Consider the following 23,149-nt stretch of genomic DNA (forward strand, 5'->3'; position numbering starts at 1 on the left):
AACTAATTTTAATTAATTTCATTCATTGTCGCTCGTTTTATTGTACTGGCCTTTTGCTATTCAGAACTTATCAAGTTATTTTTTTCTTGCACTAATTTTTATTCTTTCTTTAAGTAGCCTACTTTTCTCATATATTGCTGTTGTCTATTTTATCTTTCTTTTGAAAAGCACTTTGGGCTGCACTTAAATGTAAAAAAAAAAGATGCTAAATGAATAACGTTGAGTTTGAGTTTAATGCTCCGTATACAGAAAGATTCTCAGTCTTAAACTCTAATGGCCAACCTATGACTTTCAGGACCATGGCCAGTTGCATCTCTAACTGGAAGCTGCAAGAAAAAAAAGAAACTCGAAATCATAAAAGACCGTGGATAATAACTTGTCAGAATAAAGAAGCATACTGAGTAAGTAGAGGGCTGAGAACATATCAAAGATATAATACTGGTAATTGGTGACTTAATGTTGATTTAAATGAACCATACCCACGTATGACACAACGTGTCTTAACCCAAAGAAGAAAAAAAACAATCCCTTTTGGCTTTTTTTCTTTCCATTCGTTTCCTCTTTTAACGTGCATTTTGATTGGTTCCCATTTTTGCTTGTAGCCAATCAGCTTCCACCTGCTATGGAGGAAGGAATAAATGCAAGATGGCTCCTCATATAAAAACAGTCTTCTGGGTTGCCCTCAACGTGCGACAAAATAACTCTTTACACCTTATCAGGCTGAAATATTTATCCGCGAAGAGTTCTGAAGGGTAACTCGGGCTACAGATTGGTATGCGTACGGTACTCGATGATATTTTGTGGGAGAAGATAGCGAAGAGACAAGAGGGAGAAGTTTGAAGCCATGAATCGGTGTTGAAGTTTCCCCTCTCCTCGATAGACGGAGCTGGGTGGTCAGAGGCAGCACACACTACGGGCCTCGGCTAACCAGCGAGTGGTAGCCGCTAACTAGCTACTTACTTCACCTGCTGTTTTCTGCAAACATTGAAGACAAGGGAAGGGAACTTATAAAAACACAGATTGCCTGTTGAATGTGGAACGTAAAGGCAACAGAATAAAAAACATGGCTGTTACAAGGTAAGTTTGAACAACGGTGGTGTCTGTCCGGTGTTTCGGTTTAACAAGGGACCCTGTTAACAAGAGACTTTCAGCCGAGTGCGTCTGTGGTTGTCGTAGTTACAGGGGGCGCGAGGGTACGGCTGTTTTTATTACGACAACCACAGACGCATTAGGGCCAAAGTTGCCAATAAACCGGGTAACTCATTATTTCTATACACCGGCTTTACTTAACACTTAGCTAGCTAGCCGGCTAGTACCCGCTTTAGACTTGTCAAAGAATGGCATGGCGACGGCCCACTAACGTTAGCCAGCCAGCTAACATAGTGTTACGTTATAGTGTAACTTTCTCACTATTGGTGTGCAGTTTACAGGAGGCAAGATAAGCTCATTTTCCCTAAGGGGAGTTTCAGCTGATGCGAATTTCCCGCAATTGATTTTGGCATCTAAACACTTGTCAATCAACATTAAGTTGTCAATAAAGTTGTATTCATTTAGCGCCTGTGCATAGCAAATATTATCTCAAAGCCCTTTACATAAAGAGCACACGGGGACCGTATTCCTTGCTGCAGGAAAACCAACACAAGTCCACCATGAGCAAGCATTTGGCAGCAGTGGCAAGGAAAAAATTCTATAGGCAGAAACCTCAAGCAGGAGCAGACTCATGTTGAGGAGCCATCTGTCTCAACTGTGCTGGGCTTTAAATTTGAGGAAGTGAAAGATGTTCAGAGAAAGAGATGGATAGAGGAGAACGCACAAATTTATAGCTATAGTGACAGCAATACAGATGAGTGTGTGCAATAGTTGCTGGAGGAGTGGAGTTTTGATCAGGTTGTCTGCAGCAATGATCCATAAAAACCTATTAAACAAGGAAGCTCACTCCTGGAAGTTATTTTTTATTACCTGTAATGTAAATACAGATTTTATGTTAGGGACATGCAGTAATATGACATGAGTGGAGATAAAACCTTACAGCAGTATGACTTAGGGGCTGGTTCAAGCCTCAACCAGCTTAAGTTTATCTGAAGCTTTATCAAGAAAGGAATGCTTGGGCCTTTTCCTGAGGTAGAGTTTAGACATAGGCAGAGAGGACTGATGATGGAAGTCTCTGCCTCCCATACTGCTTTTAGAGGCTGCACTGACCATGAGCAAACCTGCTGTTGTAGTTAGGTTTGCCATCTTTGTAGTTAGATCTGCTACTTCCTGTGGAAACATTTCATCATCTGTATATTTAAAAAATAAAATAAAAAAAAAGTTAATGCCAAGGTTGTAATAGTTAACTAAAACGAAACTGAAAACGAAAACTAAAATTTAAAATACATTGCAGTTAACTCAAACTAATAAAAACTAGAAAAGAAAACAAAAGCGATAAGTAAACTAAAACTGTATCTTGTGTTCACAAAACAAACTGAAACTAACTAAAATGATAGACAAAATTCCCTTAGTTATAGTTTTTGACAATATTAATAGCCTTTAGGATTTAAATTAATCCGACACATTTTCCCAATCAATTTTAGACAGTTTTAGGCAGTTGTCAGCACTGTACGGCACCATCATAGTGACGTACTGGGACGAGCATGTTTACTGCACTGACTGGCTGTGCGCTGTGCTGCCACGAAACGTAGAGGAGCAATGAATTAGAGCATCAGTAATAGTTTAATTGTTACAAAGTCCAAGTTTTTTTTTGTTTTTGAGTCTGCCTTTATTGTTACAGAGTCCAAGTTTTTATTTATTGAAGCTCATATTATATTGTTTTTTTATAATTTATGTTTATATTATTTTTATGTAATTTATGCCAACATTATTTTATATAATTTATGCTTATATTTTTTATATTAAGTTTGTATTATTTACATGTGTTGAAGGCAGCAGCCAACATTTCAGTATCAGCATTGACTGAGCAGTGAGGACTATGTTGGACTTGAAAATAAACAGTATGACAAAATATTTACTCTGACCTTTTAGAATCCTGCACCTGGTTAATAAGGTATGAAGAAACTAAAACTTAACTAAAACTAAGCCTTGTTGCAAGAATCAAAACGAAATAAAAACTAGAATGCCTGCTCTAAAACTAATTAAAACTAAACTGTAATGGACAATAAAATGTCAAAACTAACTAAAACTAAACTATTACTATCCAAACCTATTTTAACCTTGGTTAATGCTCAAAGAAAGGTTCTGAGTTTTTTATTTTGGTTCAGATGCTTTGGACATTAAAGTTGTGCATGAATTAACTTCAACCTAGGGAAAGTAAAACATTTTACAAATTGATGCCGTGGTCTTGAAAGTATTTGGAACATTCCCCCAAATATTTTTAAAACTATCTTTTACCTTAAAGTTGTTTATTAGGCAAAGCATGATATAATATTAGTATGAAGTGGAGCCAAACCTTCAAGACGAACCCATACTATTAGTTTCCATTACATATCTCTGGTATTGTTTCCATTAAAGTGGAAAATGGCAAGATGCCAGGAACAAGTTGATAATTGCCTCAAATATTTACCCTCTGTTTGAAATACAAAGGAGGTGTTGAATGTAATTCAGCCTATGTGTGGACAGTGGTCTCTGTCCTACGCAGTGAAGCAGACTTCTCTTCAGTTGAGCTTAAGTATTAGTAGTAGCAAGGCTCAATCCAGTGTCTCTAATCCAGTCACCTCTTGTATTAATAGCCTGCTAATGACAGCAGTTAAAGACCAGGATCATTAGACACTGTACCTTGGTGTAAAGCCCAACAAGTCATATTAAGGAATCATTTTAGCATGCATTAAGAGCGTGCTTAAATCCTCAGGGGGAGTCTTTGGAAAGCTCATATTTTTGAACATAAATCAAGATTGAGCTCATGTGTTCTGAGTCTGTTATTAAAGTGCAAAAGCTCATAAGAAGTCATAACACACCAGGGGTGTGTGGAGGAAGCAGCATGTTTGCGTAGTGTTGTGTGTGTGTTGTCTGAAATGTTCTGTTGACCTTTATTGTTACCTGTACGCAGACTTGATCGTCTGTTTATCCTGCTCGACACCGGAACAACACCAGTAACCAGGAAAGCAGCCGCTCAGCAGCTTGGAGAAGTGGTCAAACTGCACCCTCATGAGCTCAATAACCTCCTATCAAAGGTGTGTATGTGCGTATGTGTGTGTTAGCTTTGTGAAGACATCCTTATTCTCACTGTTTATTAAATTGCAACACTGTGTGTATCCCGTTTGTCTCTGTACAAATATGATGATTTGTTGTTACATAAAATCTTTTTTTGTCTATTAAGGTTCTGACCTACCTAAGAAGTCCCAACTGGGACACTCGTATAGCAGCAGGCCAAGCTGTAGAGGCCATAGTAAGGAATATTCCTGAGTGGGACCCAGCTCCTAGGCCTAAAGAAGGTGAGCTTTGTATAACTTATCGTCAAATTTAACCTGATGTTAGCTCAGGCTGATTCCTTCAACTCTGTGTTCCTTTGTTTTTAATCTCCAGTCTTGTTTCTCCTCCATTCAGCATTTTTGTGTATAAAAGGTTCACTACACTGATGTTCATATGAGTGAAATTTGGTGCGTCACCTAAAAGTTGTTGATTCAAACTCGATAGAGAAGAATCTGAAGCAACATGATCTTCGCCAGTCATATATCTGTGCTGTGTTTTTTCAGCTGCATCTCTGTGAACAGAGCGATGCAGGAGAGGCAGTAAGACAGGCAGTAAACCTCACATAGTGTGAAAGCTGTGAGCTGTTCTGAAACTACCTTAACTTCTCTTTAACTCGGCTAAATTTTAACTTCGATTCCTCATCCAGTCACACAAAGCTGTATAAAGAAGGCTGATCTGAGGCACACAGAGAGAACAGAAATGAGGCTGGATTATTTTTACTGATCAGTCAACAGCTGTCTTACAGTGAGCTCTGATTCATTACGCACATTACAGTTTAATACAACATGTGTCTGTTGGTTCTGACCAATCTATGAAAAGAAAATGTTGAAGGATTGTCACAAACAGCCAAATCCTGTTTGACTGTCAAAGATGAGCATCGAGTGCAGCCCTTGTTTGGTGCTGATACATGTGATCAGTGTGTGTGTGAGTGTCCCATCAGTTCACTGATGTAACTGATAAAAACGTACACTTTGTTAATCAGGTAAAAAAGCACAGATCATAATCTTTCATCGCTTTTAACAATATTTATTTTGGCTTTTTGTCATTTGAAATCAAACTGACGTTTGAAGTTGCCTTCTGCTCTTCTTGTGTTGATTTGAGAACAGAGATTTGACGTAAAAAGGAAGTGAAATTGGACTCTTCTTGACTGATGGTATAATAGGAAATAATAGGTGACCTGAAGACTAAATTTAGATTGTTTGTTATTTGGAATTCCTCAAACCATGACTGCTTCAAATTTTACATCTGAATTTTTAATGATATAAAGTAATGTTTGCATCTTTGTTGTGGTAAAATGTATCCCTGTGGAAAGAGTGCAGGTATGATGGTTTAGTATTTATCAGCTGTTAAAAAAAAGCATCAATGAAGGTATTTTTTTCCCAGATCCATCCCAGGAGTGTTACAGGATGGGTGAAATTACAACATTCTGCTTTGTAAAAGGCAGCACAGGGACATGAATGGGTTCACTAAGTTCTTCAGAGATACATTTTGCATTGATCAGCCTGTTCTCTTTGGTGTTTCCTGCAGAGTCTTGTGAAGATTTATCTCCAGAGGACTCCTCCTGCGACCGTCTGACTTTCTACCACTTTGATATCTCCCGCCTCCTCAAACATGGAGCCTCTCTGCTGGGGTCTGCCGGGGCAGAGTTTGAGCTGCAGGATGACAAAACTGGTTTGTAGCAAATCTTTTTATGTTTTCTATTTTCTTGACCTACATGTCCCAGCCAAGGTTATATTAGTTTTGGATTTGTCATTATAGTTTAGTTCTAGTTAGTTTTGACATTTTATTTTCCATTACAGTTTAGTTTTAATTTGTTTTAGAGCAGGCATTCTAGTTTTTATTTAGTTTTGATTTTTGCAACAAGGCTTAGTTTTCGTTTAGTTTTAGTTTAGTTTCAGTTTTTCATACCTTTTTAACCAGGTGCAGGATTCAAAAAGGTCAGAGTAAATATTTTGTCATTCTATTTATTTTCAAGTCCAACATAGTGCTCACTGCTCAGTCAATGCTGATACCGAAATGTTGGCTGCTGCCTTAAACTCATAAAAATAATATAAACTAAGTATAAAAAATATAAGCATCAATTATATAAAATAATGTTGACATAAATTACATAAATTATTAAAAAACAATATAATATGAGCTTTAATAATAAGAAACCGAGTCGCAATTAAACTATTACAGATATTCTAATTCATTGCTCCACTATGTTTCGTCGCAGCACAGCGCACAGCCAGTCAGTGTAGTAAACATGCTCGTCCCTATACGCTGCTATGATGATGCTGTGTGGCACTGACACAACTGCCTAAAACTGTCTAAAATTGGTTGGGAAAATGTGTCGGATTAATTTAAATCCTAAAGGCTATTAATATTGTCAAAAACTATAACTAAGGACATTTTGTCTATCATTTTAGTTAGCTTCAGTTTGTTTTGTGAACACAAGATACAGTTTTAGTTTACTTATCGCTTTTGTTTTCTTTTCTAGTTTTTTAATTTTTAGTTTTCGTTTTCAGTTTCGTTTTAGTTAACTATTATAACCTTGGTCCCAGCAGACACTTACCAAATTGAGAAAAGAAACAGTGTTTAATGAAAGAACAGGTGAACTCATGATGAAAATAGTTGGTGTCAGTCATGTCTGTCAGTTTTAGTTTGAGATGCATCCTGTCATGACTTTTTCTTGCCAAATAAAATTCATGCATCAGATGTTTTCCCTAAAATCACCTGCGTGCTGTGTAAATGGTTATTAACTGAGACCAGCTAATCGCAGTTAGAGCTGGGCTGTAAAGCTCCCCCAAAACAGCATCCTAAAACATGCTACAGCACCAATAAACTGGGCATTTTTACATTTCTAAAAGTCTTTCTTACAGTGCAGGTCACTTTTTTTGGTAGTTTTTAACTGCATAAATTTAAGAGGTACTTACAGGCAAAAATAAGTTGAGATAATGAAAACAACAGATCAGCTTGCAGCAGCCCTGAAGCAATTTTTAAAAGAGCATCGATGAAACACCTATGGTTAATTTAAAGCTGCTTTAACCAGTGTTCAGATACAGCTACATGGTGTGGTTAGAGAGGACAGGAGGCTGAATCGCAAAGTTGGTGTATGCTGTCAGTTTGTTGTTGTGTGAGCTTGAAAAACGTTTAAATGAACTATATTTAAAAGTTGAACTTCACAAAATTATTTTACCTCTGGATCCCAAAGCTTATAAAGGAAAAATCAAACATAAAAATGTAAAGGCTGAAGAATATAGAAAATGTAACCTTTTCCGCAATGTGTCTTCAACTTCAGCTTTTCTGTCTTGGGTTGTCTCTGATGGAAACAAAACCTCTAAACCTTGTGTCCGAAAAACAGATTTGCATGCTGTTTGAATATGGAAACCTGTTTCTTATCCTCCCTGGTTGTCATTTGAATTTGATCTTCTTTTTTGTCTCTTCCTTGCACTGAGTCATATCGTCATTTGCTTCTCTTTAGTTAATCTAAATTTAGCGTGCTGTGTGTGATTTTACAGAGCTGCCATGCACGTGATTCCCTGTATGTATGTACGGCTCTAACACGTAACATTTGTGATGCTGTTTTTTTACTCAGACATGGTCAGCTTTCCTAACACTGCTGCAGCTGCTAGATTAAGTGTTCCCGCTGACTGTATTTATGTTTCTTCCAGGTGAGATGGACCCAAAGGAGCGCTTGGCACGTCAGAGAAAGCTCCTTCAGAAGAAGTTGGGTCTGGACATGGGTGCTGCTATCGGGATGGACACTGAGGATCTCTTCAATGACGAGGATCTGGACTACACCTGCCAACCCAGTGGACTGAGAGCCCACGGAAGTAAAGCCACAGCTGGATCCAGCTCCAAAAATCATGTGGTGGGTACATTTTAGCTAAGATTTAATAACCATTTCAATGACAGTAAATCACATATTTGTATGGAACCTTTCAAAATGCAGTCACAAAGAGCTTTACACAAGAAATCAAAATGCACACAGACAGAATACAATAACACAAAAAAAGGAAAACATTAAAAGTAAGAGCTGAGCTGTTGATCATGCAAGATGAAATACAGTCCGGTTGTGCCAGAAAATGAAAAGTAATGAAATAGTAGTAAGTGAAATAACAATAATAATGCTGATTATTAAAAGCAGGAAATCAACAGATTTACTGTCATAAGACTGTACATTAATTTGGCGAAGTGATATGAAAGCAAGCTCAGACTGAGCTGACCTCACTTCCTCAGGTAAAGAGTTTCACAGCTGTGGGGCTGTAAGAAGAACACGCCCTCTCACCTTTAGTGACTTATTTATAGTTGGCTCAACAGCTTTCAGTCATTCGGTCTTCAGTGACTGTACAGTTTTTAAGTAGAGTGATCTGACCAAACGTGTGAGACAGGAAGTGGATGCCTGTGTTTGCTGCTTCAGTCAGCAACGGAGTGTCCTCTTACTGGAGTCTGTGGCTTTAGCTCAAGGCCAGCCTTACCTAGCTAAGTGTTCTTAAGTAAAGTCACTGTGGGGAGTTTTAACTGGTTATGTAACAGTCTCAATTTAACTCTCATACATCTCTGTGAATGAGGAGGGGGTGTACTAATGAAAGACAATCAGGATTGAAAAGAACTAATCAGGTGAAAATAGATTTGGTGGCTGTTTAATTTTTCAACAAGTGTTGATGCTTTTTGGCTTTTGTTAACAATTTTATCTGGGTAAGGGATCCAACTGAGTCTTCATGTGAAGAACTTCAGTGACACTTTTGAAAGTTTTTTCGGGCGTATTCAGACCTGGACTGTTTGGTCCCCTTTAAACGGACCAGGATTTGTTTCCCACGCTGGTGCGGACTTTTCATGCAGGTGTGAATAGACACAAACACACCCTGGTGCGGACCAAACAACTGGACTGAGGTCCACTTTTTGAGGTGGTCTCGGTCTGCTTTCAAACGAACTCTGGTGCGGTTCGTGGTTCTTCGGTGCAGGTCTGAATACAAACTAAGGTCCATCCGAACTAACTACAGGCTACATGAGCCTTTTGGGCCTACAAAGCCACCGTAACCTAACCGTCTTTGGTTCATACCTGATCCTCCATCTTCTGTTTAGCCACGCTGTTGCTAGCATGTTGTGGGTCAGGACACGCAGAGCATAGGGTCTCCTTGCTGCGCGCATTCGTCTTCGCTGTTCCAAAATTTGAAACGGTGTTGTTAAGCCTTCTTTGAAGGAGCTGCTATTGAAACTGAAAATGATTTTGCAGCTCTAATAAGAGCACAAACACACGTTTACCTCCATTTCTGGGTCTGTATTCTGTGTGCCGCCCTTTGTCAGTGCTGTCCAATGAGAGCACTGATCGTCACACACGTGTTTAGGTGTTTAAAGAATATAGTCCACTTGCAAAAAGTACAATCTGAATACAAACCACACCAAACGAAAAAAATAAAGTCCACTTTTGGTCCGGACCAAACAAGTGGACCAAAGGACTTTTCTGGTCTGAATACAGCCTTAAATTTCATCAAAGTTATGAGAAAACCTTTTGTTTATTCTTTTATTATTTGGTGGGGACGTTTTTTCCTTACAAGTCTTGTTTTGCTAACATAACTTAAACAAGTAACTGTTTCTGAATATAACAGATAAGACCCATGCTCTATCTTTAAGAGGTCAGTGACTAAATATATGATTGTGGATCCTCTATTTAATTCAAAAAACAAAAACTGTGTGTGACATCCTGACTATAGCAATTCAATTAAACTATGATTGAGATTTGGTGGATCTTTCTGCACATTCGATTCCAGTGACATTCCCAATATCAGGTTAACGCCTCAACTAAACCAGTTGACTCCTGGTCTGGCTCCGTTCATTATGCCAGTTTGTTGTCGAAGTCAGGCTAAGTATGACCTAGTTTATACCCAATTTGTTTTATTTTGAAAGTCATGGGCTGTTTTTAGGTAGTTTCCGCGCACAACTTCCTGTTCTGCTCGATCTTCCCTATGCTGAATTTGTGCGTCACAGCTCTGCATCTCACAAAAATAGGATGACAGTGAATTACCTGTGACCTGCCAGGCCACAACAGAGCGAATCCAGTGTAAATTGACAGGTTGACTTAAATGGGGATTGATAACATTTTCCTGTCCCCATTGATGTTCCACTCTATATCAGCTTAAAGCTTTTTTTTATCTGTTCAAATTACTATGGAACAAATTTTTTTTGGTAAATGTATGCAGTAAATATATTAAAAAGAACTATTTGAGTGAAATTAAAGATGACATCCTTGCTTGGTAAGCTTGGTAAGAGATAGATGTCCAGTGTGTGGTTGTGTGGGAGGAAGCAGTCTGACAGCTCTTGGTGTGGAGCTGTTCCTCAGTCTGGATACGCGTCTGTGAAGTCTGAAACCCTTCACCTGATGGAAGGTGGGCTCAGAGGTTTGACTTTGGTGTGTCACAGATGATGCTGTTGGCTCTGACTTCTCTGTTGGAGCTGTCCTTGGTGGTTGGCAGTACCGTCCCTTTAGGCAGAATGGCCTACAGGCTGTGAATTACTGCAGTCAGATGACCACTGATGGTTTTTCTGCATCAGCGTAAGGAAATGAAAAATTCTGTCGAGTGAAGAATTGCAGTAAATTGTGTAAAAAGTGAAATGCAGCAGAGCTTCAGTTGTCAAATCGATGTGCTTGTACTCATAAATGCATGGCAGCGGAAAAGCTTGTCCTGACAGGATATCTGTTCCAAAATGTGTTTGCTTCATTCTGACTCAGCTGTTGTTATCTATTCGTCCTGACAGTCTGTTTTGTGACTCACTCTGTTCCCGAGCCTTGAACAGATCAAACTGTTGTGTGTTTTGTGGATCAATGCTTTTGTTTTCATATGTTCCAGGCCTCTGTCTGTTTTTCTGAGGAGCTGCATTTATTTCAGCTTAAAAGGAGAATTTTAGTAACAGTGATTAGGAAATCAGGAAATACGATGAAGTCTCTGCTGAATGAAGCTCCACATTCCAGAGTATGAAATCATGAAGATCCCTCCTGAACGAGAAGGAAGAGGAAGTTGGATTTATTTAAGGCCAAAAGCAGCACACTCAATTCATGGAGCTTTTAGGCAGTGTGTGTTTGTAAAATGAGTCACTCAATAGTCTGGTCTACTCTGCATCGTATTACTTTGAATCCTGTGAGGTAGCTCGGGGGTCTGGACTGACCTGCCACAGCCAATCACATGCCCCGATCTGGCCTTTGCCATTGCATAAAATGTGAAATAAGCAAAAGTTCACAACTTAACCTGACTCTACAGTGTTCTCTTGAACTTAAACCACCTTTTGACAAAATTATACTCACCAATTCAGCTCGTTTAAGTAGTATTTTTATAGACATGTTCAGTATTCACTCAGCTCTGACAGTGAGAGGATGAGATGTTTTGCAAAGCAGACATTTCAAAGTGTTAGTTTCAGCTCAGGGGGAAACAAGTCGTCCATAAATTGGGAAATCGACGGTTAGATCTCTCTCTACCCCAGGATGCATAATTCATCGTCCCAGAGCAGCTCCAAGCTGCTCTTCAAGCAAGCTGTTATCACCCCAGTCTGTGAAATAAGACATTTTGATTCAGGACTTGGTTGTTGGGCCAATTTTGTGACACACAGCTCAATTTTATACCCTGTTTATTCTGTGGGGATCTTCAAACAAAGGGCGTAAGAATCACAGACCCACTACAAAAAGCAGTCCTCTGTACTTAATATAACGGAGTAAAAAAAGACTGTTTGACCTTCAAATAACATACTATTGTTTGGGCTGTCACTTTAATGCTTTAATTAGATTTATTAATTACACCGCAAATTAATGAGTTAAAAAAATTAACACAATTAACTCATTGGCTGCCAGCCATTTTCAAAGCATCATGAATGATCTTTCAAGACTCAAATAATATTGTTTTCTATGACTATGTAAACACTAAAACTACCTAAGAAGAGTTAAATCATTTTTTTATGTCTCTCTTCTTGTTTTTGATCCAAAAAACAGACAAAACGAACTTTTTTTTATCACGTTCAGGCGCTTCATCCTTTGATGCTCTCCATGATCTCCTTCGTCTTTTCTCACGGTCACGCTGCTCTTTCTCTCTGAATTACCCCAACACATTCTCAGTGTGAGCTGCCTGAACTTTTCTGACTTGCAGCGTCTGGCTATGTCTCTGTCAGCTCCCATCTTCTCCTCATATCCATGCTGATCTCTCATCCAAAGAGCACACCGCTCTCACCCACAGTAGATAACGAGCATGATTTTGATTGACAAGCTCCACCAGACCCCGCCTCACATGATTTACTTCTATAGATGCAGGAAATTGTTGCACAACATCAAAAGCAGCGAACACAGACATTTTAGTATTAGCCAGTTGAAAAATGTGGATTTCTTCTTCGAGTATTCATTTGATTAGTCATCCATCCATCCATCTTCTTCCGCTTATCCGGGGTCGGGTCGCGGGGGCAGCAGCTTAAGCAGGGAAGCCCAGACTTCCCTCTCCCTAGCCACTTCGGACAGCTCTTCCGGAAGGATCCCAAGACGTTCCCAGGCCAGCCGAGAGATGTAGTCTCTCCAACGTGTCCTGGGTCTGCCCCGGGGTCTCCTCCCGGTGGGACGTGCCCTGAACACCTCACCAGGGAGGTGTCCGGGAAGCATCCGTATCAGATGCCCAAGCCACCTCATCTGGCTCCTCTCAACGCGGAGGAGCAGCGGCTCTACTCCGAGCTCCTCCCGAATAGCCAAGCTTCTCACCCTATCTCTAAGGGAGAGCCCGGCCACCCTACGGAGGAAGCTCATTTCGGCCGCTTGTACCCGCGATCTTGTTCTTTCGGTCACTACCCAAAGCTCATGACCATAGGTGAGGGTGGGAACGAAGATCGACCAGTAAACAGAGAGCTTCGCCTTCCGGCTCAGCTCCCTCTTCACCACGACAGACCTGTGCAGAGTCCGCATTACTGCAGACGCTGCACCGATCCGCCTGTCGATCTCTCGCTCCATCCTTCCCTCACTCGCGAACAAGACCCCGAGATACTTAAACTCCTCCACTTGGGGCAGGATCTCGTCCCCGACCTGAAGAGGGCACTCCACCCTTTTCCGGCTGAGGACCATGGACTCGGATTTGGAGGAGCTGATTCTCATCCCAGCCGCTTCACACTGGGCTGCGAACCGATCCATTAGATTGATTAGTCATGCTCTACAACTTTGTAATGTCCTAGAATTCAAATTCTTTATTTTGGGACTTTAAGCGGATGAAATCAAAATGTGATTGATATGACTAATTAATTACATATTCTGTAATTAATTGGATTATTTTTTAATCGCCTGACAGCACTAGTTATTGTGTTTATTACTTCTCCAAGAGACAACGTAGTCTCACTACGGAAACTGGAATAATAAAAATGCTGAAATCTTTATCGCACACCTGTCTGACAGATAGTTCAGTGGAGACAATTTGTTGTAACTACCACAGAAATCTTGGCTTCTCGGTCGCAAATCCTATGTCCTATCCTATGTCGCAAATTTTTTCAAAAATTAACAAAATATAATAACAAAAATTAACAGTGATTAAACAGTAAAGCTACGAACAAACAAACACAGTATCGTGGAGCTCATTGTGTGATGCTGTTCAGATTGTTCTGATGAAAACGGTTCAAGTTGTGTTTTCTCATAATAGCTGTAATTTCACAATCTGTTGTAGAAACTGGGGCAGATTTGAGTGTAGCAGTCGGAGTATGACAGCCTTCAGGTGTCAACTATGAAACATGTGAATCTGCGCCAATCATGGGTTAACACATGATCATTGATCCATAAAACAGAAGCTTCTCTGAGCTGAAAATCCAAACCATTTCTTCATTTGTCTCCACCTCTGTTGCTGTTGATGTGCTGTACAACAAAGTGGCATAAAAGAGAATAAAAAAAACAACTTAGAGGAAATCACTGCAGCAGTCAGCATTACAGGTGAGACAAACTGAATTACAGTTGTGGTTTAAACATCTAATTGAAACCACCTTATTATTGAAATGTCTGTTATATCAAACTTCTAAAAGCCTCAATAAAAGAAACTATATTCAGGTTTAAAAAGTGTTCAAACTAAAAGATTGCTTTCAAAAGATGAAGCAGTTTTTAAAAGTAGGTGCAGTCAGACTCTGGCCTGAAACTATCACAGACTGAGGAGGATTGAGAGGTAGTGTCAGTATAAGTTGCGAGGGAAGCAGACGAACATGTGCCTGTGTCCAATGGAAGTAGTGACACATTTTTAATATCCAGGACGAGTGAAGCCACACCTTGATATTAATGATTTGATTGGTATTCTTGTCAGCACGTTAGGAAGCAAGTAACAAAAGTTTCATTTCTCCTTTTTTTCCAGCCTATTCAAGCTGCTGAGTTGATCGACTCAGAGTTCAGACCAGGCATGAGCAATCGACAGAGGAACAAGGCAAAGAGGATGGCCAAGCTGGTGGCCAAACAAAGATCCAGAGATGTGGATACAAACGAAAAGAGGTAAGATAATGAAACCCACCCCTGACACGTATTTAGTGTGACTTTGATTGTATCTGTCTCTGAAAATGGGCTCTGCTTATTGTTTGTTGGAAACTCATGTTTGTTTTAAGTTAAAATGATTTCCTGTTGTCTCCTTTTCCTCACAGTAACGACAGTTTTGAGGGTGAGCCTGAAGAGAAACGAAGGAAAACCACAAATGTCGTAATAGACCAACCAGCAACAGAACACAAAGTCTTAATCGACAACGTTCCTGATAACTCCGGTCTGTCAGAGGAGGTAAGGATTTCAAAACATTATCATTCATTGTGGGTCCTGTACAGTGTTACGACCTCAAATTATATCATAAACATTTGTTTATGATATATGTGTCCTGTTGCTTTCTTTCAGACACATGAGTGGCCTCTGGAGAGCTTCTGTGAGGAGCTCTGCAACGACCTCTTTAATCCCTCGTGGGAGGTATGAATACTGAATATACCTGATAATGCAGGGCTGAACATGCACTGATTGAAATCCATGTAAAAAAAGATCATGTTTGGTTGTTTACAGATTCGTCATGGTGCGGGCACAGGTCTTAGAGAAATCCTCAAGTCTCATGGTGCTGGGGGTGGAAAGCTAGTTGGGAGCACTTCAGAACAGGTACTCCTCACTCCCCTTCAGGTGTATTTCTTGTTTATAGAAAGCTGAAACATGACACAGGCTGTTTTACACCTTTGTTTAGATGCTGCGGCAGCATCAAGAGTGGATAGAGGACTTGGTCATCCGGTTGCTCTGTGTCTTTGCTTTGGACCGCTTTGGAGATTTTGTATCTGATGAGGTGAGTTGTTTCATTTTTGATACTACAGCTAGCTAAGAAACTTTTTTTGAGTTGAAACACAGTTTTAGAATGTTGGGCCAAATCGAACTGGGGTTGGAGGAGAGCTCTCTAAACTTTAATTTTTTTTTTAGAAATATTTGTAAAGGACCTCTCGTGGTGTAGTGCAAAGAAACACTGCAGGTCCTGAAAGATGTCAAACTTTCTGTTGGCTGCAGAATTCTTACTGAGGTTTAATTTTGAAAGTTTTTGTCACTGTTGGGAACTAAAAATGCACAAACATCACTGATTCAAACTTCATTATGTCTTGGAAATTTGAAACGGGTTACAAACTGGAACTGATTATTGCTACCCAACCCTACTTGTAGGGTTGTAGGGCTTTTGCATTATTTGCTAAAACAATTAATAAATCATTCTATATCATTCTATAGTATGAAGGCCAGGCCTACATGTCATGATGAAATGAAATAAATTGAATCATGCATTGATACGAATAATATATCTTTATCTAACTATCACCATCACAGAAGAACACTGACTCATTGATTTAACTTCAAGCCTTGTAGAGGTGTAATATTTTTTGTCAGAAATAACAGCATTTTGACTTTTGCTGGTTTTAAAGAAGAAGGAGCACAAGTTACAATATCCCCTCCAGGTCTGTGTGCATGAAACTTGTTTTAAATTTTAATTTTTTTAAATTGCAGACTCTGCGATTTGAAAATTGCACCCTGTACATTGCGATGTTGGTTTAAATTCAATTAATTGTGCAGCCTTAATTAAAAGTAAAAACCTCCTGGATATAATTTTATCTGGAGAAAGAGCAAAGCAGCTGTTTGCTACTTTTACTGCTTACAGTTTCTCACATGGCTACTGAAGTGTTGTCAGTGCTCATCAATATTTGTGCATTAATTGTTAACCAGCTCAATCTTTGCAAACATCTTTTTGTGATCTAACTGAAACCTTGTCCCTCCTCCAGGTGGTGGCTCCTGTCAGGGAGACGTGTGCACAGACTCTCGGTGTGGCCCTTCGCTACATGAATGAAACCGGTGTTTCCATGACAGTAGACGTCCTGCTGAAGCTGCTAAAAGAAGACCAGTGGGAGGTTCGCCATGGAGGCCTGCTCGGGATAAAGTACGCCTTGGCTGTCAGACAGGTACCATTTGTTCTGCTTGTTTATAGGAAAAGCTGTGGAATATAAAAAGGTCCTGCACCATGTTCAAACTCAATATGTTCAGACCATGGCCTGAGATAAAAAAAAGAGTGTATATTAAATGTAAGGAGATCTAACTGTTAAGATCTGTTTTATTTCTAATTTCTTTATTTATGTTAATCTTCACCTGCTTTTAACTCTGTGCCTCAGGACCTGATATCTGCGTTGCTGCCCTGTGTGCTCCCAGCCATCACTGTAGGTCTGCAGGATTTAGATGATGATGTCAGAGCAGTGGCAGCTTCTTCTCTCATCCCTGTGGTGGAAGGTTTGGTACAGCTGTTACCGAGCAAGGTCAGAGAGGTAGCAGAAGTTAAAATTAAAAAAAAAAGCAGCTTGAAGTTTTAATTCTAAAAAGGTTTGTTTGTGTGTGCTTCAGGTGCCCTTCATCGTGAACACTCTGTGGGATGCTCTTTTGGACCTGGATGACCTCACAGCTTCCACGAACAGCATCATGACACTGTTGTCGTCTCTGCTCACCTACCCGCAGGTCCGACAGTGCAGGTCAGTCATGGTGAAGGTCAAACAAGGAACGAACAAATTAATGCTTCAACCTATCATACTAAGGGAGAGATGAGGAGCAGACATAAAGTTTCATGGTTGCAGTGGGGATTTTAAGATGAAGAAAATAAAGTCTAATTTTTAATCTCTTAAAGCAAAGAAGCCAAATCAGGTTTGTGTATTTTGTAATATCTGATTTTGGCCAAAAGTTTTTACAGTAACTTGCATGAATGTCAAAAATAACTGCATGCCTTACAAAGTTAACTTGATGTACATAAACAAATGGTGCTACAGAGCAAAGCTGTGTATCACAATCTGGTGATGTCTGAATTTTTAAGTGTAGCTTTAAATGTAAACCTTGGTGCTTGATTCCGTCATCCTTTATTATAATCTTTAAAGAGATGACCCTACAGTGCCCATACTGATTGGTGTTCATTTCTACACGTTGTCTCCACTCCAGCATGCAGCAGTCGCTAACGGTCCTGGTCCCACGGGTTTGGCCGTTCCTGAGACACACAATATCATCCGTTAGAAAGGCGGCACTAGAGACGCTTTTCACTCTGCTGTCTAAATCTGAGCAGGTAAATGTGATGTAGAGCTGCTGGATATTCACCTATCAAATTAAATGTTTGTATAATACATATATAAGATGATGAGTTTGGACAATATTTCTGATTGGTAGCTCTCTAGTTGTTTTTTATTTTCTCACAAAAAACAATGTCCCTGTTGTTTTGCTCCTACTCTGCAATGAACCTTACTGGGTTTGGTGTTGGTTTTAGCTTTTAGTGTCGCCCAGCACAGTATTTATTCGCCTGCTTGAATACTCACTTGTGTTTCCTGTTCAGAGCTGTGCCTTGTGGATTAACCCCATCCTACAAGACATGCTCCGACACATATTCCAATCCTGCATACTGGAGAGCAACGAGGAAATCCTGGAGCTAATCCAAAAGGTTTGTTGCATAATCTAAAATATCTCTTATATCATGAGTGAAATACTAACAGGGGCTTTTATTTGGTGGAAGTTCAACAAATCTCACAGTTAGAATGGGATTAAAACATGTCACCACTTTGTATAATAAATCTTGCTATTTTAACTACACATCTGACCTTTTGGATTCTGTGTGCAGGTGTGGATGGAGCTGCTGTCTCAGGCCCCGCAGCAGTTTGTGGTGGCAGCCAGCTGTCCATGGATGGGGGCCTGGCTCTGTCTCATGATGCAGGCCTCACACATCCCCATTGACCTGAACATGCTGCTGGAAGTGAAGGCTCGCACTAAGGCAGGACACTTTGATTAATCCTCAACATGACAGACTCCTATGAGTCCTAATCCTGTTCTGTTCTCAGTGGATGTTTTGTCTTGATAGGTTACTATGACTCTTTCAGGAATGAAAGGTATTTTTCTCTGATTGAAAAGTCAATGCAAATATTGCGTCTCGAGGACATGAATGGAAGCAGCGAATCTTGCAGAGGTTGCTAGGTGACAGACAAACTGTAGGTGTAACAGTAATAAAAGGGACCTTTACATTTGTTTTTATGAGTCAGCAGAGCTTCAGCAAGTCTGGAAATGATCTAATAAGGTGAAGATGCATCATTTTAAAAATACAGCACCATTCAACCCCATGATTATGTTCAAGAAATAGTTTTGTAAGAATGACTTTTTGACTAAATGAGAGATGAGAGCGGATTTACTTTGCTCAAAATCATCTTGAAGTGGTTTATTACAGACAGAGTGAGAACTGTTGTTGTGGTTTTGGTGACTGATACAAAAAGTTTTGATATTACTGCCAAAGATGACAATGATTTGATTTTTTAAGGCAGTGTAGTGCTTTTCCTTCCTATCAAACTTTAACGTGTAAAATACTTCTGTCTCTGCTCTGACAGGATAAGGCAGGTACAAAGGCCAGACAAGGGACCAACCAGGTGAAGGAAACAGTTCAGGAGTATATAGCAGGTGCAGAGACGGTGACAGATGACCCAGGGACACGGGACTATGTGGTGATACGTGCTCGTCTCATGGCTGCTAGGTAAGTTGTGATTGTTGGATGAGGGAAATGTTCACAGTCCTGTTTTTTTGCCTGAGAAAACGGAAGAACCACAGTGGGTAGTTAAACGTTAGCTTACAGCTCTGACACCGTTTTTCCATCCTCTCCATCTGCAATCCAGATTGCTGGGGGCTCTGTGTAGGTGTATCTGTGACCCTCAGCTCAACGCCGCATCTCAGGAGATCCGACCAGCTGAGTCTTTGGGCCAGCTGCTGCTTTTCCACCTCAACTCCAAGTCCGCCCTGCAGCGCATAGCTGTGTCTCTGGTGCTTTGTGAGTGGGCTGCACTGCAGAAGGTGAAAACCCCTAAACACAGATTGTTTATTGTGGAAGATTTTCAAAATTCTGGGTGGATCAGGATTGTAAAATAATCAGAAATGTGTTTATTTCTCTTTCAGGATTGTCAGCTCGTGTCGTCCATGGTGCAGCCTCGTCTTCTGGCCATTCTGTCCGAGCAGTTGTACTACGATGAGATTGCCATCCCCTTCACACGCATGCAGAACGAATGCAAGCAGCTCATTGCACTGTTAGCCGACTCAAACATAGACCTGCAAGACCGGATCAACTGTAGTGTTTTCACTATTGATCAAGCTAATGAACTGGTAGGTACACCTGTGCACATATTTTGGAGCACTACACCTGATTACCTGACAACAGGAACCTTTGTAATCCTGAATGAAGCGTCTCAGTCTCTTGTATAATAAAATATCTAAAATGCCATCCTAAACTTAGCTCAGACTTTAGAAGTTACCCTCTCACTTTCAATCTCTATCTGCTTGTTTCCTAGGTAACCACCATCTTTACCAACTCAACAGAAGCTCTGAATGTCAAATCCAAACAGTGGCAGGCGTTGGACTGTAAACGACAGCAGGCTCAAGCCACAGTGCTGGAGACGAGCACGGAGTGGCAGCAGCTGCATTTGCGGGTTCACATGTTTACAGCCTGTGCAGTCATCAACCTGCAGGTTCTTCCTGACAAACTCAACCCACTGATCCGGCCTCTGATGGAGGCGATCAAGCGGGAGGAGAACACCCTGATCCAGGGGTATGCTGCCTCTTTTATAGCCAAGCTGCTACAGCAGTGTGCTGGACGCTCACCATGCCCAAACCCCAAGATCATCAAAAACCTCTGTGCCTCGGCCTGTGTCGATTCTTCAGCCACTCCTTCATCTGCCTGTCCCGTCCCTACACAGGAAAACGCCAAAAGTAAGAACTGTTAAAAACTCATCATTTCCCCAATTTTATACATTATTGTCATCTCAAAAAAAGTTGAATTTTGAAAAGCCCAGCATGTTTAACTTTTATTTAAAGTTACACGTTTTACCGGCCAAATCCACGTCAACACAAAAAGTGACAACACATCTTTCTCCTTATTCTTCATGTCAGTGGGCTGTGGGCTGGAAAAGGATGGCATGCATCACATGGTCAACAAAACTCGAGGAATCATCACCCTCTACCGACACCAAAAAGCAGCATTTGCCATCACCAGTAAAAGGGGGCCAACCCCGAAAGCTCCAAAGACCCCCACCACCGAGCTCCCTCCTGGCAGCACCATCAGCACTGATAATGACGAGGTAAAAACAAGAGTACAGTTTTCTCACATTCACTGCGTATCAATGAGACTTTGTGTAGATAATTTTTCATCTCATTTGTTCTTTTTCAGAGCAAGAAACCATTTCTCATTCAGAGACGAGGGGCGGAGTTTTCTCTTACGACTATAGCAAAACATTTTGGTGCAGACCTCACAAAGTCTCTGCCGTACCTGTGGGAGAACACAGTGGGACCTCTGAGAGCAGTGGTGACTGACAGTTACTGCATTGGTAGGTTGATGCGGTTCATTAGGCAGATTTTATTCCCTGATAGACAACACTTAAACAGCATCTTAGTGACCACTGCATACATTCATTTCAAAATGTGTTATTTTGAATTGTGTAACTATCTGCTTTTAAAATCTTGACATAAAAACAGGCTCAGATATATCTTGCTGTGATAAAGGATAAGGTCACAAACAGGCACATACTAAACTAGAAAAGCACTCAGAGAGCACAGACCTCCACCAAGCATATTGTGGTTGTCACCAACACTTCAGTCCTACTTTAATGTTGTACTCCCTTTCAGCAGACTGTCTGCTACAATTTGGTGTTACTTGCAGGTTTGTACCATGATTTGTTTTCTGACAGTGTTGAAAATTATGATGACCCAGTACATATTTCATAGATCTTAGTATCCAGAATATTGGCAGGATCTGGATCATACTTTTACATCTGTCAGAAATTATGGTGACCTTGTCTTGTACGGAGTGGCGTTATATACACATATGGTGAAAACAGCCGTATCTCAATGATAAAGAGTCCTTTGAAAAAAAATTCCGGATCCAGACCGCAATCCGGATCATCTCTAAAATTTAATCACTTCTACCTTATCCCAATTTTAACATTTCCTAAAAATTTCATCAAGATCTGTTTGTTACTTTTTGAGTTATGTTGTCCAAAGTCATAACTCCCTTGGTGGAGGTAATTATCAGCAACTGTCAGCTTTGAGGAAGACCTGAAACTATCAGTTGAGACTAGGGGTGTAAATCACCAGTTTTATGACGATACGATCTAATTATGTTTTAAAATTAAAACAGGTTAAATTCAGGTAAGGTGCTTTTTTGCCCCCACAATTACAATATGGGTCTTACTGTTATACTGTAATGTTTGATTATTATATCAAGTAATGATGCAACACTATAATTAAAAATTACTGATTACATAAACTTTATTATTGACCTCCAACATTTGACCATTTTCTATCAAATCCAAAATGTGAAGCTTTGATTTTAATTAAACCCAAACATTTCTATTGTTCAAAATTAGAACTATCAACTTAACTAACTTAACATTGATAGTTTTTTTTTTTTTTTTACTGTGATGCCGGATAACCACAGTGTGTATGTCAGTGTGATCAGACTTTGTTTCACTGTGTAATAGTCGATGTGGAGGAGGAATGACACTAAGCTCTCACCGTTTTACTTTTTAACTATATGAAATTTCATGAATCAGTGCGCAACAAAATCAAAATATAAGATAACTCACTGCAGTCGTGTGATGATGCACTTCTGTCGTGCGTGCAGCATGCATCCTCTGCTGTCAGGTCGACCGTATCTTACCCGGATACAGGAGAGCTATTTTACGATTGGCCGATATGTCTGGCTCCCTTTTAGCACTGTGATGCTAACAGCGTCTTACTACACGTTGGCCTACAGCGGTGTGAGTCGGTGGGCGCTAAACTGTACATTTTACATCAGGAGAAATATCAGGCGTGGCGTGTCAGAGAGTGAAAAGGTTCAAATGTGTGTCTCATACGCTGAGTGCGTGAGGCTTGAGAGGAAACTTAAGAACGACTCGCGGTTGGACAGAGACGGACATGCGTGTCCGGTCGGGATTTCAAAATAAAGGCGTACATCAAAGACCACGATGATGATCGATGTTTAGACTTTCCATCGATGTGATCGGATCATTGCTTAACCAATCGATGTATCTCGATGGATCATTACACCCCTAGTTGAGACAATGAACTTGTTTGGTCACTGCAGCAGCAACATTCTGCAACAACTGATTCAGAGCCCCCTCTTAATTTCCCCCACATTTCAGGACTGGCTGTTCCTGCTGATAGACTGTTGGTATCAGCTCTGATAGCCAGGATGTGCGGTGCTGATAAGTCCTGTTTGTCTCTGTGTGTTTTAGACAGGCAGGTGCAGCTGGAGAGGGGCGATGCTGCAGCTCAGGAACTGGTTAACTCTCTACAAGTGCTGGAAGTCATGGCTGGGGCCATGGCTGCTGAACTCAAACCTCTGGTGAGACTGTTAGTGAACTACTGATCACTCTAACAACAAATAACATTCACGAAGGTCCATCACCAACTCGAATGTAATTCCACCCAAGGTGTTCAATAAATCCT

General features: G+C 40.4%; 1 protein-coding gene across 1 annotated transcript in view; it reads left to right on the top strand.

The window, feature by feature from the left end:
- The first annotated feature begins 640 nt into the window (after positions 1–640).
- Positions 641–23,149, top strand: part of btaf1 (BTAF1 RNA polymerase II, B-TFIID transcription factor-associated) — a 31,828-nt gene continuing 9,319 nt past the window's right edge. The window contains exons 1-23 of the mRNA XM_074675674.1: positions 641–1,077; positions 4,043–4,166; positions 4,313–4,427; positions 5,713–5,856; positions 7,842–8,041; positions 14,514–14,647; positions 14,794–14,923; positions 15,035–15,103; positions 15,194–15,283; positions 15,366–15,461; positions 16,435–16,611; positions 16,819–16,959; positions 17,045–17,169; positions 17,627–17,747; positions 18,012–18,116; positions 18,294–18,443; positions 19,048–19,190; positions 19,330–19,504; positions 19,607–19,810; positions 19,996–20,413; positions 20,594–20,781; positions 20,871–21,027; positions 22,936–23,045. Of these exons, the coding sequence (XP_074531775.1) occupies positions 1,064–1,077; positions 4,043–4,166; positions 4,313–4,427; positions 5,713–5,856; positions 7,842–8,041; positions 14,514–14,647; positions 14,794–14,923; positions 15,035–15,103; positions 15,194–15,283; positions 15,366–15,461; positions 16,435–16,611; positions 16,819–16,959; positions 17,045–17,169; positions 17,627–17,747; positions 18,012–18,116; positions 18,294–18,443; positions 19,048–19,190; positions 19,330–19,504; positions 19,607–19,810; positions 19,996–20,413; positions 20,594–20,781; positions 20,871–21,027; positions 22,936–23,045 (3,330 nt within the window). The 5' untranslated portion in view covers positions 641–1,063. The remainder of the gene's footprint in view (positions 1,078–4,042; positions 4,167–4,312; positions 4,428–5,712; positions 5,857–7,841; positions 8,042–14,513; positions 14,648–14,793; positions 14,924–15,034; positions 15,104–15,193; positions 15,284–15,365; positions 15,462–16,434; positions 16,612–16,818; positions 16,960–17,044; positions 17,170–17,626; positions 17,748–18,011; positions 18,117–18,293; positions 18,444–19,047; positions 19,191–19,329; positions 19,505–19,606; positions 19,811–19,995; positions 20,414–20,593; positions 20,782–20,870; positions 21,028–22,935; positions 23,046–23,149) is intronic.

The sequence above is a fragment of the Halichoeres trimaculatus genome, unplaced genomic scaffold (genome assembly GCF_033239565.1).
Source record: "Halichoeres trimaculatus isolate MK-OKI-2021-1 unplaced genomic scaffold, fHalTri1.1 fHalTri1_scaffold_8, whole genome shotgun sequence".
Lineage (NCBI taxonomy): Eukaryota > Metazoa > Chordata > Actinopteri > Labriformes > Labridae > Halichoeres > Halichoeres trimaculatus.